Genomic DNA, 16,849 nt, shown 5'->3' on the forward strand with positions numbered 1-16,849 from the left:
TCTAAGTTATAGACCAAATTAATGAACCAGTTTCGTGGTCTATTTATAAACGTAGCATTTGGTGTTTTTCATGACATTATTGTTGTATTTGAAAAAACTAATTTTAGCATAAACATTTGTAGAATAAGCTAGCTGCTTTTGCGATACGCGAATTTAGTGAACACTTTTGAGTTAACATTAAAAATAAATAAAAACAGAAGTTGTATAGAGCACCGATTATGTTTTTAATGTACGAAAGGTGCAAAGCATTTTGAAGAAAAGTTTAAAGAAAAAAGGAAATAAGTGAAAAATTAAGGCTTTAACAACAGCATTAGGTTGATTTGCCAATATGCAATTCTGATGACACCAAAACATCTTCTCGTATTTGGAAAAAAATTGATCATTATGAAAGCCGCTGATAATTTTTCCATAACGATTAGTGGAACAATCCAAAGAGTAAAGAGCTCCCACAACTTTTGAATAATGTTTACCAGGCGCCCAGAAAAGATACAGATTTTGAAACAAAATTTTCACAAATTTGATCAAACAAAAAAAAATAAAAGTAATCAGATCAAATTGACGCTTGATTCTAAGTCTAGAACGAAATAATTTTTCAAATTTTTTTAAAATGAAATGAGAAGTTTTGAGAATGTGAAAACGCTAGTCGTTCGATCGTAAATTCCAATACAAAGTTAGTCAACTTAATTTTATAAAGTTAGCATAGAGAGTGGTTGTAAACAGTATCCAAGGGTGACAGACTGTTCCAAGGACAAACACCTGCTAATCGACTACTTTAGCATCAAGAGTGAACAGTTGATTGACAGCTTGCAATGTGAACTAAATAACACTATACGACACTTCCCCTTCAATAATGAAACTTTAGTTGATCGAAAATATGACGGCACCTGTTGATTATAAATGACTGATAGGAATTACTAACTGCATGTTTGAAAAAACAATTTAGATTTTATGACATTAAATTTTAACAACTAAAAGGATCACTGAGCAGTGATGACGTTTGAGTTTTAAGTCACTAATGACCCACCCTCTCCCTGGGTTAGAAAGTCTTAATGTGGTAAAGTTTTACTAGTTTCTTTTAGGTCACTTCTTCATATTTTCCCCTCTTTTTCGTTTTGGTTGATGAAATCAATCATCACACCCCCCATCTTGGTGACCGCAGTTCTCTTCCGTCCGCTTTTTCGAGACGTCGTGGATGCTGTTTCGTCCTGGCTATCTCATTGACTGCTGTATGATACCAGCCTGGCCTTGCTTGTTGTTGGTCCCTTCTCTTTACTAGGTCCTGGCAATGACGTTGCATGTGTCTGGTCCCCTGGATTGGACGTTGTTTGATCGCTTGGATTTTTGTCCAAATCTCCGCCTAGAGCCATGGCGCTTCCAATATCCACGTCTGTTGCTGTTGTTGCTGTTGGTCCTGTTTGTGCTCTTGGTGTTTCAGTTGATGGTTGTTTAGCCCGTTTTACCGAAATAATTGGCAAATCGTCACTGTCTTACGACTCAGAACCACTGTTCTCAAATCGGCGCCCGGTTTTTTTTCTTTGTCTGTCCGAAACAATTCGTTGAGTAGCTCGCTCTTTAACCTCACGCGGAGTTGGCGGTGGTAATACGGAATGAGATGCTTGCTCTTTAACCTCACGCGAAGTTGGCGGTGGTACCGGTAATACCGAATGAGATGTCGCTTTTGATTTCTTTGACTTAGGCTTCGTAGCCACTCCCAAATTTCTAAGCACAACCCCATTATTTAAGGTTAATGTATGCGTACTTTCGGATTTTACTTTAGAATGAAGTTGTTTATTCCTTTTTAGGTTCCTGTTTCCAGTTCGCTGGAACAACAATCCACATGGTTCTGGTTGTCCGCCGGTGCTCGCGGGTTTTAGAATCGACAGTTCGTCGTGTTGGTCGGCGGATTGGTCATCGGTTAACCCGCGTCCGTGGCTCCTATGGTTGATGTCATATGCTAAGTCCGATCGTACACTCCAGTTTGTATCAGCTGGATGGGGCATATTCTGCGCATTAGGATCGGCGGCATCTAAACAAGCATTTTTCGTTTTAATAACCCGTGACCAAACCAGATTTTGAAAAGATGGTTTTTTTGTAAGGTTCCGTAAGACCGCGTTTGCTTCTCTACCATGATGCGCCTCGAATGGCGAGATTTTTAGTGTTGAATTCTTCGAAAATCTAAGTGCACCAAGGGACCTTTCAACCATTTTTTCCAAGGGTTCGGGATGTTTTTCTTGGGCGAAAGTCAGGATAGAATTTTTAAGACTGCCAATAGTACGCTCGACGCACCCAGTTGCCCGATGATCATTGACTGGCGACTTTATGATTTCAATGCCCTCCCCATTACGGAAGGCTTTAATCTCGTTTGACATAAAACTCGTTCCCTGATCTACGTGAATTTTCCGTGGCACCCCATGATTTGTTATAAAACTTTTTAAAAACTTCAGTATTATATCAGACCGATTATTTCCACAGACCATGGCCGATGGCCAACGAGAAAAAAGGATCGACCGCCACTAATACATATTTCCGGGATTCATTTGAATAATTAATGGGACCCCAAAAATCTAGTTGGACTGACTCATTCGTTTTTAAGTTCTTATCGGCGGCGGTACATTCGGGGCACTCTTCGGCCATGGAAGCTATTGATCGGTAAATATAAGGGTACCAAACGTCTTTTGCTGTATCAAACAAATGCGTTTTTCCGTGGTGGTAAGCATGAATTCTATTGTTAATTGCAGTTTGAAGGTTCATGGGTATTACTAGTTTTTCATCCATTGACACTACGTTCTCCTTCACCAAAAAGTCGTTAACAAATTGAGAATAATAACGGTTCATTGCACTGACTTTTTCATGAATGTTAGGATCTTGGGAAACTATGAGATCGCGGATTGCGCTGAATGGGGGTCAGAAACATAATTGGATTCAATGAACTTTAGATTAAACAATTCAGGTATGGAAGTAATTTTATTAACAATTTTGCAGTTAACTAAAGAGTTGTGTTTGTTCGGATTGACTTTGTTTCTTTAGTAATGGCTTCCAGGGATACGTTCGGCGGTAATTCTTCAATCTCATCGCTTCTGCTATTTAGATTAGGGTGCTGTTTTAAAACTTTTTTTGCCATTTTTGCATACTTCTATCCATTCCGATTTGAGACTTTGAGCTTTGAATTTTAAAATTTGATAATTGTAAACAACTTTCTTCCGATTGAGCAATAGCACCAACTAATCTACTGCGTATTTCGCGTAGCCGTCGGCTTAAGCCACGTTTTCGAATCTGATTGGTCAAATTCCGCTCGCATGTTTTTCCGCCCTCTACCGGTTCATCTCGTGACGAAACTTCCAATCTATTTATAGATTGCTGACTTTCCGCTGTGATATGCGGTCCCTTGGATTTTTAATTGGATGATTTGTATCCCCCGGTTGTATTACTATCATTAAAACCGAGAGCGGTGCAAATTAGGTTGATTTTTGCCACAGTAAACATGTTATCATACGTGATAATTGGCGTTGCTTCTCTACTTGGGTGACGTGATAAATAGTCCGCCAATCCAATTTTTGACCCTGACTTATGTTCAATTCGAAAATCAAAGGGAGTAAGCCGATCCAACCAGCGCGTTAAACGGCTAAACATCGTCTTGTTTTTCTTATTATAACCATTCAAAAGGGATATTTACGCTTTGTGGTCGGTGACGATTAAAAAATTCTGGCCCAATATGTAATTTCGAAAATATTCAGCCCCCCACACAATTGCCAACATCTCCAATTCGTTTGTTGAATATTTCTTTTCCGCTTCGTTAATGTATCGCGAGGCAAACGAAATTGGGCGCCACCCTTCTGGTCCTAACTAGTCCAACACCGCATCGAGCCCGTTATGGCTTGCATCGCACACTTTACGAATGTCCTTGTGGATATCAAAATGTCGTAGTTCAGCAATATTCGACACTTGTTTCTTAAGATTTTCGAACGCATTCTGACATTCGGGGGTCCAAATGTATTCATTACTCTTATATAATGTATAAGGGTCACAACGGCGCGGAGGATTCAGCTAGCGCCGCTAGATTCTTGTGCAGGCTGTGTATTGACCCCATGAACGATTTCAACAGAGTTCGCGGCGGCGTTAGCGCCTCCATCGGTTCTGTTTTTCTAACTAATGGAGTTATTCCAGTGGATGTTATTTTATGGCCTAGCCATTCGCATTCCCGTTGGGAGAACTTGCATTTGGTTAGTTTTAGAGACATATTTTCCCGATCCAGTTTCTTTAAAAATTTCTCTACTGTTGCTATATGGTCAATCGCGGTTCCCTTGGTCACGACCAAAATATCGTCAATGAACGCGTGCGCCTGTGGATATTCTGCGAGTATACAATCCATTGCGCGTTGGAATTCCGCGGGCATTGTAGTTAGACCGTAGAATCCGGTCTTGAACCTGTACGTACCCGTCGAGCGGCCTCCAATGAGAGAAAAATTACATTGTACACTTGTTTCAGCGTTTAACGGTAATTTGCCATATGCATAAGTTAGATCCATCGTTGTATGTCTCCTGATTTTTTTCGCTAATCGTCTGTCCCACTGTGTCCATTAATTCTTCAATATTCGGCGTTTGGTATTTGTTCTTATGCACTTGTTTATTTAATTCCCTTGACTTGAGCGCTAGTTTCACGGACCCATCTTTCTTTGAGTCCCACGAATGTACCACTGGATTCTTATTAACCCATCCAATGGAAGTTGCATGTTGCGACGCTTCTTCATCATCCGAATTTTCCAGGTGTGTATCGTCAACATTCTCCCGTATCATTCCGACAAATCCCCGTCCTCCTTGATTTCCACGCTTCCCCCTACATGTACGTTCGAAATGTCCAAGTTTATGACAAAAATTGCATGTAGCTCCCCTCGCGGGACATCTGTCCAAATGTTTTCTTGTGAAATTTTGTTGGTCGCAGTTGTAGCAACGATTGTTTTGAGACAAATTTCCACCTCGGTTTGATCCCCGCCCTTGGTATGAACCTCGGCCCCTTGCGCGATTGTTACGATATCCTCCACGGATCGTTCCGACTGGTTCAGATTTGATCTGAATTCCGCCGCCTCCTGATGATGATCCTTGGGCTCCCACCGGTCCCGTGGCAACATAAGATGTCGCGTATTTGTTTCCCCGCTCGTACGAAAGGGCTATACGATAGACTTCCTCCGGTGTTTTCGTTGACCTGCATAATTCCTTTTGTGCTTCCCGGTTAATCATGTTCACAATGAATACATCCCTTAGTATCCGATCCTCTAACGTCCAAAAATTGCATCGGGCTGCCAGTCCGCTCAGTACAGAATGAAATTGCTCCAAATTTTCATTAATAAATTGTTTCCGCGAGAGAAGTTGAAATGTCTCGTATGTCTCATTCTTTTCTTTCTTAAATTCCGTCTCCAATACACCTATCATCCTGGGGTAACGAACCGTTGATCGATCCAGATGTGGTCGTCTTTTGTGTAATTCATCTTTTCCCTTTTCTCCCAGACACAAATACAAATTAGAAATTAGTACTTGCTCTGATTCCAGTCGATTTTTCCCATCGACTTCCTCGGGCAAAGCAGTAATCTGGGCGGCTGTGAGAGTCGCTGCGTAGTAGTAGTTCTTCGGGTTTATTGAGTGCTTAGCTACCATTCCCCATTGGAATCGGTTAATCCAGAATTCCCACATCATAGGCGGTTCCGTAAATTTCGCTGGCCAGAATCTCGTGATTCCCAGTGGATTCTTCCCCCCACCTGAGACTGCTGGCTGCGCCATGTTGAGAATGTGAAAACGTTAGTCGTTCAATCGTAAATTCCAATACAAAATTAGTCAATTTAATCTTACAAAGTTAGCATAGAGAGTGGTTGTAAACAATATCCAAGGGTGACAGACTGTTCCAAGGACAAACACCTGCTAATCGATTACTTTAGCATCAAGAGTGAACAGTTGATTGACAGCTTGCAATGTGAACTAAATAACACTATACGACAGAAGTAAAGAGAAAAAATCAATGTCACTAAAATTGTTCAAGGAGGTTGTCGATTGATTTATTGAATATTTTGCAAATATTGGCGCCAATTTTGCCCAAATGAAACTATCTTGTAGGAAAAAAAAACTACTGCAATCCGTCAGCCAACAGTAATTCTAATTTTGGAAAAAAAATGAAGAAAAAAATGATATAAATGAAAACATTGAGGTCATTGACAATCGCAGAAATAAATACTGTTCAGGTTTTTATCATTTCAACACTGTTTTGCCAAACAATTGAAAAAAAAGTGACAAGTCTCCCTCCTCCAAGTAAGAATCTTATAATCTGTTCATAATCAGGCACCAAAACTGTTTAAACGCTGCTAAAATTTACCATTTTTTTTCAAGAAAGGAAAACTCGGTGATTCCTTTTAGGCTAGTGATTAATGTAGCTTTTACTAGTTCGGGGGAAAAAAATTGAAAGTTTTGTTTTAAAGCGGACCCAACAGTTTAATATAATTCGAAGCACTCAGTTTAGTTTAGGAACAAAAAAGAGCAGTCTTTTGACGCCATTATTATTAGTAGTGTTTCAGAGATGTTTCGGCGTCATTATGGAATAAAAAATTAACTGTTTAAAACAAAATTTCAGACCTCAAAATAGACGGTTGATCACACTAATTTGCTAAGCAACTTACAAATTAGGGGATTCAAAGGGCTTGTTTTAAGTTTCTTTAACATCCACTTTGACGCTCGTTATCAGTACATCGAGACACACTCTTTGATGATCTAAAACAATCAAGAAACTTTTGGGGTGCCCCGGATATCTATTCATAGCAATTTGTTTTTCATGTTGTCCATAAATAGTCTTCAAATAGCCGGGGGGAAACTCAGAGCGTTTTTTTTGCAGATGAAACTGTAGCAACAAATAAAATATATTGTGTTGCATTCACATATCAACCGACTTTGAGCTTTGCTAGAAAAACCGTTTATAAAATAAAAAAATTTCAGAAAAAAAACAAGACCATGAGCCAATGCTGAATCCAAAAAACTAAAGAAAGACTAAAGAAAGTTGAATTCAAAAAACTAAAAACGTCAATTTTCTTTTGAAGGGCATTTAAATAAAAGGGTTAACAAGTTTTAAATTTTTTTTTCATCGAGAGCTTGTAAAACGTTCATCAGCAGAAAAAAGTTAGCTAGAAAAAAGTTTTGCAATTCTTAGGAATTTTTTCTAAATGGGAAAATTTTTAACAAGATAGCAGTTATTAGTTGCATACTTAGATAGATAACTCTAGGTCGTATTCATTAGCCCATCGTATTTCAGATTCCAGTTCTTTACGTGCATCGCTTTGCAACACTCACTTAGGTCAAATCCTGATATGGAAGATTTCAGCTTGTTCTATCTCGGAGTTGACTTGATCTAAAGAAGGCAAGTTAGCAAAGAGTCAAGATGCGATGATGACATATTTAACCAAAAAAATCACAATTGAGCCGTCGCTGTGTTTTTTTTGTGTGAAATTATTGCGTATCTCTTCGCTTAAAATTATGAGTTGTTTCATTAAGAAATAAGAAACTGTGAGCTTGAAAACGTTTGGTCAGTTCATTACTTTTTATCATAACTTGTTACAATGCAAACTGTTTTTGATAATTTGAGAGCCTTATCAAAAGTACTTATTTCATCATTTTATATTTGAAGCAAAAATTTTAAATGTTGTTTTCATAATTAAAAACGGCACTTTTAAGGGAATCCAACGGTATAAGACAAATAACCAATGTTTTTTTTCTTCAAATTATGCCCTTCATGCTGATGTATGATGTAAACTTCAAGGGGATGCATTTAGCTTCTTTTATCCTGATAACAAGAACAAACGACTTGCCTGCCTCAATTCAATTTATTTCACTGATTAAGCTTGTTTCAAAAACGCTACATATATTGGCAAATTTAGCATTTATCAAACCCCCATTGCTATAAAAAAAGTTACAAGTGAGTTTTCTTTCAATTTTGAGATCCAGACAACAATCCTTCCGATCAAGATTTTAAAAAATCATCAGAGACGCTTAATTGGAAAATGGAATTTTGATCGAATAAAAAAACTACCCCAGGCATAAATTTACCGGTTTTTCTTCAAAAGTCGGAACAATTGTGTCCAAGCGTGTTCCAGACATTTTGAAAGAAACCTAACTTTGGCTCTGGCCATTAATTCTATGAACTTGTTTCTCCATTAGGAATAACAAGGCTGCTCGTATACATAGCAAAACCCTGAATGATCCGACTTTTCCTTTATTTATATGAAATAGTTTTTGGGAAATTTTTTTTTAAAAGTCTATAAATTTTGGAAAACTTCAAAAATCTATTTTAAAAGTTTGAATCTTACAATATTGATACGACCAATTACCTAGCTTCAATTCAATTTGGAACTATTTTGTTGTGCGGGATATTTTTCCACGCATAAACGATTCGGGTTAAGTTTTCAGCATTATGAACAAAATCATCAAAGCGGGCATAAATTAGTCCAGAGCATGTCCAAATTGACAAATTTCAAACTCACATAAATAAAAAAAGAACGCAAAAATGATCGAGGGTAAAATATGTTTATATTTGATTTCAAGGAATTGATATCTTCACTAGGGTATAAAAAATGTCTTGAAAACTTTTATTCCGATCGCCGAAAATTGACTGAATAAAAACACCACCACAAAATTTTTTGGAATTCCGAACAAAATATGATGATTGAAGAAAGAAAATTAATTTGATGTTTTCAAACCTTTAGACTTAGGAGCAATTACAGAAATCGTGTCAAGTTTTGCCTGTTTTTGATTTTTCTATAATTTTATGAGCATTTTGGACGCTTTTGGTAAGATAATAAAAAAAATAAACTTTACTCTTGCCGAGAAAAATTTGATTCTTTTTTTCCGGCTCTTTTTCCTTTCCCCCCCCCCCCCCCCCACCTCACACGTGCTTCAATATATTAGTGTAACGAGTGGTTTTACGAGGTTGAGTATGAAGACCAAATATGTTTGTCGTGGCCTTATTAGTCTGTATGTAAATTTTCATAACAATCGGACAATGTGGTCAACAAATTTAATTGTAAAAATTTGCAGGTGGGGGCAAAAGGAAAAAGAGCCTTTTTCCCTCCAAAACTTGAGAAAAATAATAATTCGCGTTATATTGACATGGAGAATAAAGGCCAAAAATTTTGTCAAAATTGTTTCAGAAACTATTTACTGAAGTTCCCAATTGAAAATTTTTGAGCGCTAATTATAATTGTCGTTACTAAATTAAAATCGGGATGGAGAGGTAGGAACTCGCTGCATGCCGACGACGTGCTTACAAAAAAAATCCATCTCTGATTCCCATTCTTGATGATAAAACAAAAATATATTTTTTTCTTGATTTGTTTAATATACTTGTTCGGCGGATTTATACTCAGCGGGCGGCAGCGGATTTACGGATGGGAGAGTGGACTCCCTCGCCACCCAAAGGGTACCCTTTTGGTACTATTGCACGATGTCCATTTTTAGCTCCAAAATTTTCAAAGGTGCAAAATATACTTATTTTAAGGAGGGAAAGCGCGCCGAAAAAAAAACGAAAGAACGCGGTTTTTTGGTCAAAACATTCCAAATAAGTGCCTTCCAACAACAAAGTATCTTTTGGCCGACACTTTTTAAATCTTCGTTTTAGGCCTGAAATTTCAATTATTGCCTGCGGCACAGAAAACTCCCTAAAAATAAGTTGTTTAGACTTGGAAAATCTATTTGGTCGACCTAAAAAAAATTCGGCAAAAAATTTGAAAAAAACCCGCCTCCCCCCTCCCCGCGAAAAAGTTAGATCCGCGCTTGGTTCTATATACGATGAATTTTCCAGGCGTATTTTGATAAATTTGTGTGTTGCTAAAAATTGAATGCGTGGTTGAATGTCAAATTCATGCCATCCAGGTCGTGTAGATACCAATGCTGCAGCCTTGACTTAACGCAAGATCTGAAATGTTCGTCGATTACAAAAACAAAATACATTTAAGATTGTGTTCATACTGATGTCATGTTTTCACGCATCTGGTGGCATCATTTTGGTTGGGAAAAGAAAACTTTGAGCAGATCAAAAGAAAAGTTTGAACTTGAGCTTGACCTGTTGAATTGAAAATCAAACATGGTCATCAGCAATGACCTTTGGAACTTCGTCGATGTTCAAGTTTCATATGTTTCATCTGTTTCGAATGTTAACTTCATAGGTTATGGTTTTCAGGACAAGGAAAATTCAAATCGAGCATAATTTGAGACATAATTAACTCTCGTCATTATGTTATGCATCAAACAAAGTGTGTCTGTCATCTGCATTTGCAGTTTTTTTGCCTGATGCTTTTAGGTTCTTGATTTAGAACAACTTTGAAGTGTAAACTTGCAAAATTTTTTCGCTTTTTGGTAAAATTAAAATGTAAATTGGATCGATTTGGCTGTTAGAACAGTAAAGTAGACTACTATTAGCATGGTCCGATGATGCTAAGACAAAATGATATGAATAATAGTTTACGAAAAAAAATTTCACAATACAATCAACGTTTTACCAATCTGAAGCATGCAATTTTTGATTGGTTTTTCTAAGCTATAAGGAATCACATTTTGAAAATCTTTTGCATTTTGTGATAAATTTATTCAAGATTTTGGTATTTATGAAAAACCTTGTTGCTTTCTTTTCATGCGAAGCTTCATAATTCAAATGAGGGCATGGAAATGGGAAGCCAGCTGAGGACAGTTTGTTAGAAAAATCTTGCATTATCAGCACGTCAAAAAGGATGACTATTGACAATTTAAAATGTAGTAAAAAAGACCATTTTCGGTTTGAAGGCGAGAAGGCGAGTCTGTAGGTAATTTGGCAGTTGCGGAAATAACTTGCGAACAAACCGTGTACATTATCGTTCTTTCCAAAGAGCGAATAAAAACTCGTTATGATTTTTTCAAAAATTCAAGCAAATATAGCTCAAAAGCTTCACTTTGTAGTAGTTAGAACATAAATGAAAGATGCCCGAGGGAAAAAGAGCCCGCCCTGAGGGCACGAAGTACCCGAGTGCGGCTCCTTTGTCCGAGGCGATCTTCAACTATGTTCTAACTGTTAAAGAGTATGTTTTTGCTCTTTATGAGAGAAAGATGCCAGAAAATTGTGAAAAAGCGCGGAAAGTTGTGAAAAGTGCGCAAAACAAGGCAAATGATTTCTTTTTTCATTCATGCGTTCTAATATTTCATTTTTCATTCATGCCTTGTCGTGAAAGAACATGTGTGAAAGAGCAAAAACATACTCTTCGCAAAGTAGAAGTCAAAACAATATGCATGATTTCCTAAAAATACATTTAAGATTCTTGTTCATTTGAATTGAAAACTTGAAAGCAACGAGAACTATTGTTCTGACCATTTGACAAATGCGGACGAATTTTGTTTTCAGGTGTATTTTAGCTTATCTTTTTTATGTTTACCAATCAAAATCTGGTACCACAAACAATCATCAGTAAAGGTCAAGTGAAATATCATAATAAAACCCTTTTAGTTCTGATTCAAACGAGATTAAAAATTTAGAAAAATTTATATAGTGTCGAGAAAAACCGGTCTGAATTTTGTAATTTTTGGTCTACTATTCGTCTAATAGGGTGAGCACACATGCTTACACTAGCTTATACAAGCTTAAATTACACATCGAAAACTTGGTTTTTCTTATTTAAAGTTAGCTTTTGGAGTTTTTAGCGATATTTTCGGAACCAAGAACAACTGCAAAAGATTTGAAAAAGTTTTAAAATTTTCCGTTTTTTTGTTTTGTAGACTGTTTTTCTATGCTGTTTCCCAATAGGACGATTTTAGTATGGCTGTTGAATATGCTTAAGGTCTATTTTTTTTGTTCAGAGTTTTTATCACACGCTGCAGCAAAAACGACAATAATTTGAAAAAAAAAAACTTTTTTTTTTTTTAAGACTATGATCGAAAACTTCTGTGCTACAAGCACAGTGAACGGCTGTCCTTGCTGAATTATTCTTTAATTTCTTTTTTTGAATTGAAATTACTCAATTTTGACTTTTTACTTTTAGCAGCGTTTATTTTAAATTGAGAGTTTAACTTCCGAATTTTTTTCCCGATCAATGCTTCAGATGTTTGTGTTTCGCCCAGACGCTCTTTTATTTCATACTACTTCAGCAATATCTATTTCGGCAGTGATTTTTTTTATTCGATTGTCGATAATTCGGAATTTCTATGATTGGGCTGGTTTTAGTTATTCAGTCAATTTTTGCCGATCGAGTTGATAATTTTTAACGATAAGTTTCTATATATCATTCAGAGAAATTAGTTAAAATAATGATATTTTATTCACATATTAACCCGCACAACAAAACCATTCCAAATTGAATCAAGGTTTTGTCGGATTGATTTCGTCCGACTAATATTTTAACACTTGACCTTCGATTTTCCTAACTTTATAGTTTTTCAAAAAGAAAAATTTTTTCTCTGATTTAAGAGAAAACGAATTATCTAGGCTTGGTGTGACTTTTTTTGTCATTTAGTCAATTTTTGGCGATTGAAATAATAATTTTCAGCAAAAAATTTTCATGCCCCATTGAAGATATTGACTTCCCGAAATAAAAATTAAAAGGATGTTTCACCACCAATCTTCTAAGCAAAATTTTGGGATTTTGGAATTTGTCAGTTTGGCAATGCTCTGAACTGTTTTATGCGCGCTTTGAAAAATTTATCTAAAATCCTGAAAGCGTAACAAGAATTATTTATGCGTGGCGAATTATCCCGCCTAACAAAATTGTTCCAAATTGAATTGAGGGTAGCTTATTGATCGTATTATTTTGGTGCGATCTATGTTTTCAAAATTGATCTTTGATGTTGTCCAAAAGTTTTGTTTCTCAAAAATGTTTTCCCCAAAACCATTCAAGATGGATTGAGGGGCTGTCGGAACATTCAGGGCTTTTCCCTGAAAACGAGCAAGTTTGTTTTGTTCTATTATACTCTAATATGGTGCCATCAGAAATAACTTTCTTTGAAGCCTTTTTACTTTGTAAAAACCTTGGACTTTTCTAACAATCGTCTTCCTATGATATCTACTGCAAAATTGCCAGCCCTGTAAATACAAGCAGTACATTAGAACTAGAGCGTTCTATGTGAAATTCGAATTTTGCTGCATTCGGATTGGTCGAAAATTTTTCGAATTTTGCTGCATTCGGATTGGTCGAAAATTTGACTAACTCAACCTTCTAAACAATTGTTAGTAGATCCGATAGGTGGAATCCCTCATAATCGAAGGATCGAAGGGGCGAAAATAAAAATCAGCCAATCAGATTTCGGTATTCCAAAACTTTGAAAGAATCTCAAAAACTCAAAAAATAAAACATTTCCATTTACTTAATAGTAATACTGTCCGAATGTAAAAAAGGCAGAAATAAGCAAAGTTAGCAAATTGTCACTGAATGCGGCGCAAAATGGAACAAATTTCTAATTTCGATGCTTAATTTGAAAGGAGCAAAATATTCCTTCATTTAATTAGAATTAAGTGAATGGCGTTTGATTCATTTTAATTATTGACTTTCGACTGCTTTTGTTTTCGGTCATTCGCCTATGAGTTCTTCTTGCATTATTTTTTTTGCCCATAAGAATAGCCGTGATCCGATAAATTTAAACAATCAAAATGCATCACCAGATGAAAATAAAACGAGTTCCATCATTTTAGTGACGCTATTCTCCTAGTTGGATAGGTTTGTTATTTGATGATCTGAACTGAATGCTGAAAAGTAAAGTTCAATATTCAGTTAAAATACATAAGCTATGACTTCTTGATCTTGAATTAATTGTTTGTCTCCTCATAAATCGACTCCTATATTTCATAATTATCGCATGCAATTTAAAAATCTAAAGCAACTAAGAAAGCTGAACAGCTGTTTACTGAAAAATGCTGATGATCTTAGTTTTAGCAATGATTTCTCTAGCAGGTAAGTTCGTGTTTTTCATTGTACACAAAGTATGCCTCAGCTATAATTGGTCAAAAGTTTCCAAATTATGACCAAAATCTGGTGGAAAATCTCTTATATTTTTGATTTTTTTTTTCTCTTTTTCCTCTTTTTCATCTCTTGCCGCCATATAGAAACATCAATTTTTTATGTAAAAAAGTCTTAACAAGTCTAATTATGGCGAAGGCCAAATGTCTCACGAACTGGGCAGTCGTTCATCTATCGGTCAACCTATACAAAAGTGCCAGAACTCTAGGAGGAAAGAAAGCAATGCGTTTTTCTGAGGTGTAGTTTTGTGTTACTGAGCCTCTACGGCAACTTAATTTCAGTTAATGTATTTTTCTGTAGGTTGTGACCTGGTCAGGGGTTCTTCTGAGGTGGTGGGGACCACTTCAAATTCTCATCCTCCGCAGACCCCCTGGGAGTCGCTTGTGTTTATTCTGCCACTTCATCTCTCCCGGTTGGGGTCAATGTGTGCCACTCACAGGTGAGAATTTGGAACCTGATGATTTCCTTTTTTAACTGAAAAACATTTCGTTTACAGAAAGGGAAAACTAAATGATTAACCAAAATGAAAGACTAGTCTTACAATTTCCTTCATTATCCATCTGTAAAATTTCGCAGGCGATAAAGATTTACCTTCAAATATTATCAGGAGTATAGCAACTAAACGGCGTTTAGTAAAAACAACATAAATTATTAGAAAATGTCCTAAATCTCAAATGAACCAACAAAACTTTTAAGATGAATAATATATACACGGCAATAATTCTACACTTTACGATTTTAGCATGTATTTTTGCCTGGACAAACTCTGGACTGAGCCACTGCATGTCGTGGATGTAGACACTGCACAAGCTCAACATCCCGAGGACTCGTGGTTCAACCAAGTGTTCAACGTCGAGTACGAGGAGTCCTCGAGAGAAGGTGACCTGGCTAGTGAGTTCCAGAGATTAGTTTCATCGGGAGGCGCCTTCAGAGACTACAACATCATATCGAAGCGCATGTACCGTGAGCGTGAGTACTTAAGCCTATAAATAAACAGTAAGTAGGACTAGTTTAATATCAGAACTGGGGCGGATTAAGTTTTTTTTGACGAAGAGAGAGACAGAGAGAGAGAGAGAGAGGAGGTGTGTGGTAGGGAAGGATCTTTAGAGGAATTTTCGATGATGGTGTTAAAAAGTTTTAATAACCTAGATTGCTGGACAACAATTCTAAGACGGGTAGTAAGGGTTAATAAACTTAGATTAGTTTAAAAGACTAAAAGACTAATTCGTTAAAAGGTTAAAATAGTAAACTAAACTTAGACTAGTTTAAAAGTAATTTGGCATAAATGAGTCCACTGTCCAAGTGGTTATGCTCTGACGATTATGTTGTACGATTATGTTGGCCAGATTGTTTTTATAACCATTGCATGGTTTAACTTCCTCTGCACCTTAGAAGACAATCTTTTTATTGCAGAGGAGTGTTGTGACAGTCAGAACAAGGACTACGTGCAGTATGGGTTCCGGAACAGACTGATGTCACCTAGTGAGTACCTCCGAAGACTCACTGACTTCTCAGAAACTGCAGACTCCTCAACAGAGAGACACCTCAACTACATCGAGGTAGGTGCTGCTTAAAGAACTTCTTGTCGCTAAATCACTTTTCAGCCGTGCAAATTTCCAATTTCTGTTGAACTACAGAAAAATATTGTCTGTATTGTAATCGAGATCCTGTTATCCAGATTTCCAAATTATTATACCGCAAGTTTAAATAATGGTTAAAATTAGGGATCATTACCTACGAATCACAAAAACTTTAAAAAAGACCCCTGAATGTGATTTTGTCAACTATTAGCCCGTTTTTGCAGAAGGGGGCCAATTCGCTTAAAAAACAAATTTCGTGAATGCTTACCTGTTCAATTCTTTGTTTATAAGAAGCCATTTCGCTACAAGGCACCATAAGAGAGGAAATAGGTGACTAGATTACCTGAATTTCTTTCGAGGATGCAAATCAGGGTTTTTCATATGTTTTCACACGGTAAGCATATTGTTTTTAGGCCAGGTATAATCCCCATTTGTGCTTGAACATCATTCTTTCTGTCGGCTTTGGACCCGATCGCCTAAGGAGAGAACACTTTCCTGGCGACATGCAGAACGCTCCTTACGCCTTACGCCTTCAACCTTTCGCCGAAATGATATTGTTCTCCTTCGAGAAGCCTGGCGATGAACTCACTTTTCAATGGTTTAAACATAATGTGGTTTGCTCAGAGAAAGCGTGGATTTGTGACGACGGTTCTCAAAGCCGAGAGCTCAGAGGAAGACTCGCTAGAAATGAACAACCTTTTGGCAACTACCACAGAACTTGATTATTCTGACAGTATGTTACGCAAACATTTGAGCAATGCAATTTTCAACTGCTTTTTAAAAATTAAATTCGTACTTAACTTTTTATATGTTTCAAAAATTGTCCCTGAAAAGAGGTTAAAGATAACAGAAATTTTTTTCGTTTTGCTGAGGTTTGAGCAATATGCGACGAATTCAAGCTGATTTTATATTTGATGGGTCTGTAGTGTCGTTTTTTGAATTTTTTCTTGTTGATTAGCACTCGAACAACGTCAATTTAGAATAAGCCATTCTAAACTGTTCAACAGTTTGTAAAGATGTTGGTCCGAGAATTTTTAAAAAAATTTCCGAAGCAAACGCAAATTGTTGAAAGTTTAAAAAAAAATCTCAAACTTTAGATTCCTAGCAAGTTTGATGAGCTTATTGAGAGCGTTACTAACCTTATGAATGTGCCAATTAGCCTGCTCCAATTCTATTGACCTAAACCAATAGATTGTAAGCAGTAACCTTGGTGAAATCGTCATTAATAACAACCGATTTTTAACACCCCCATTTAAGCTCAGGCGTGTTTTTT

At 36.7% G+C, this 16,849-nt stretch overlaps 1 protein-coding gene across 2 annotated transcripts; it reads left to right on the top strand.

Moving 5' to 3' along the window:
• The first annotated feature begins 13,789 nt into the window (after window positions 1-13,789).
• Window positions 13,790-16,364, top strand: LOC134845129 (uncharacterized). Of its 2 annotated transcripts, none has more exons than XM_063861998.1 (5): window positions 13,790-13,930; window positions 14,297-14,435; window positions 14,739-14,965; window positions 15,410-15,555; window positions 15,990-16,364. In XM_063861998.1, exons 1-5 carry the CDS (start codon window positions 13,891-13,893, stop codon window positions 16,296-16,298), a joined length of 861 nt encoding a protein of 286 aa, XP_063718068.1. In that variant the 5' UTR covers window positions 13,790-13,890; the 3' UTR covers window positions 16,299-16,364. The 2 variants fall into 2 exon arrangements, with proteins under 2 accessions (XP_063718068.1, XP_063718069.1); XM_063861999.1 differs by having other exon boundaries at window positions 15,995-16,012.
• The last annotated feature ends 485 nt before the right edge of the window (window positions 16,365-16,849 follow it).

The sequence above is a fragment of the Symsagittifera roscoffensis genome, chromosome 4 (genome assembly GCF_963678635.1).
Source record: "Symsagittifera roscoffensis chromosome 4, txSymRosc1.1, whole genome shotgun sequence".
NCBI lineage: Eukaryota > Metazoa > Xenacoelomorpha > Acoela > Convolutidae > Symsagittifera > Symsagittifera roscoffensis.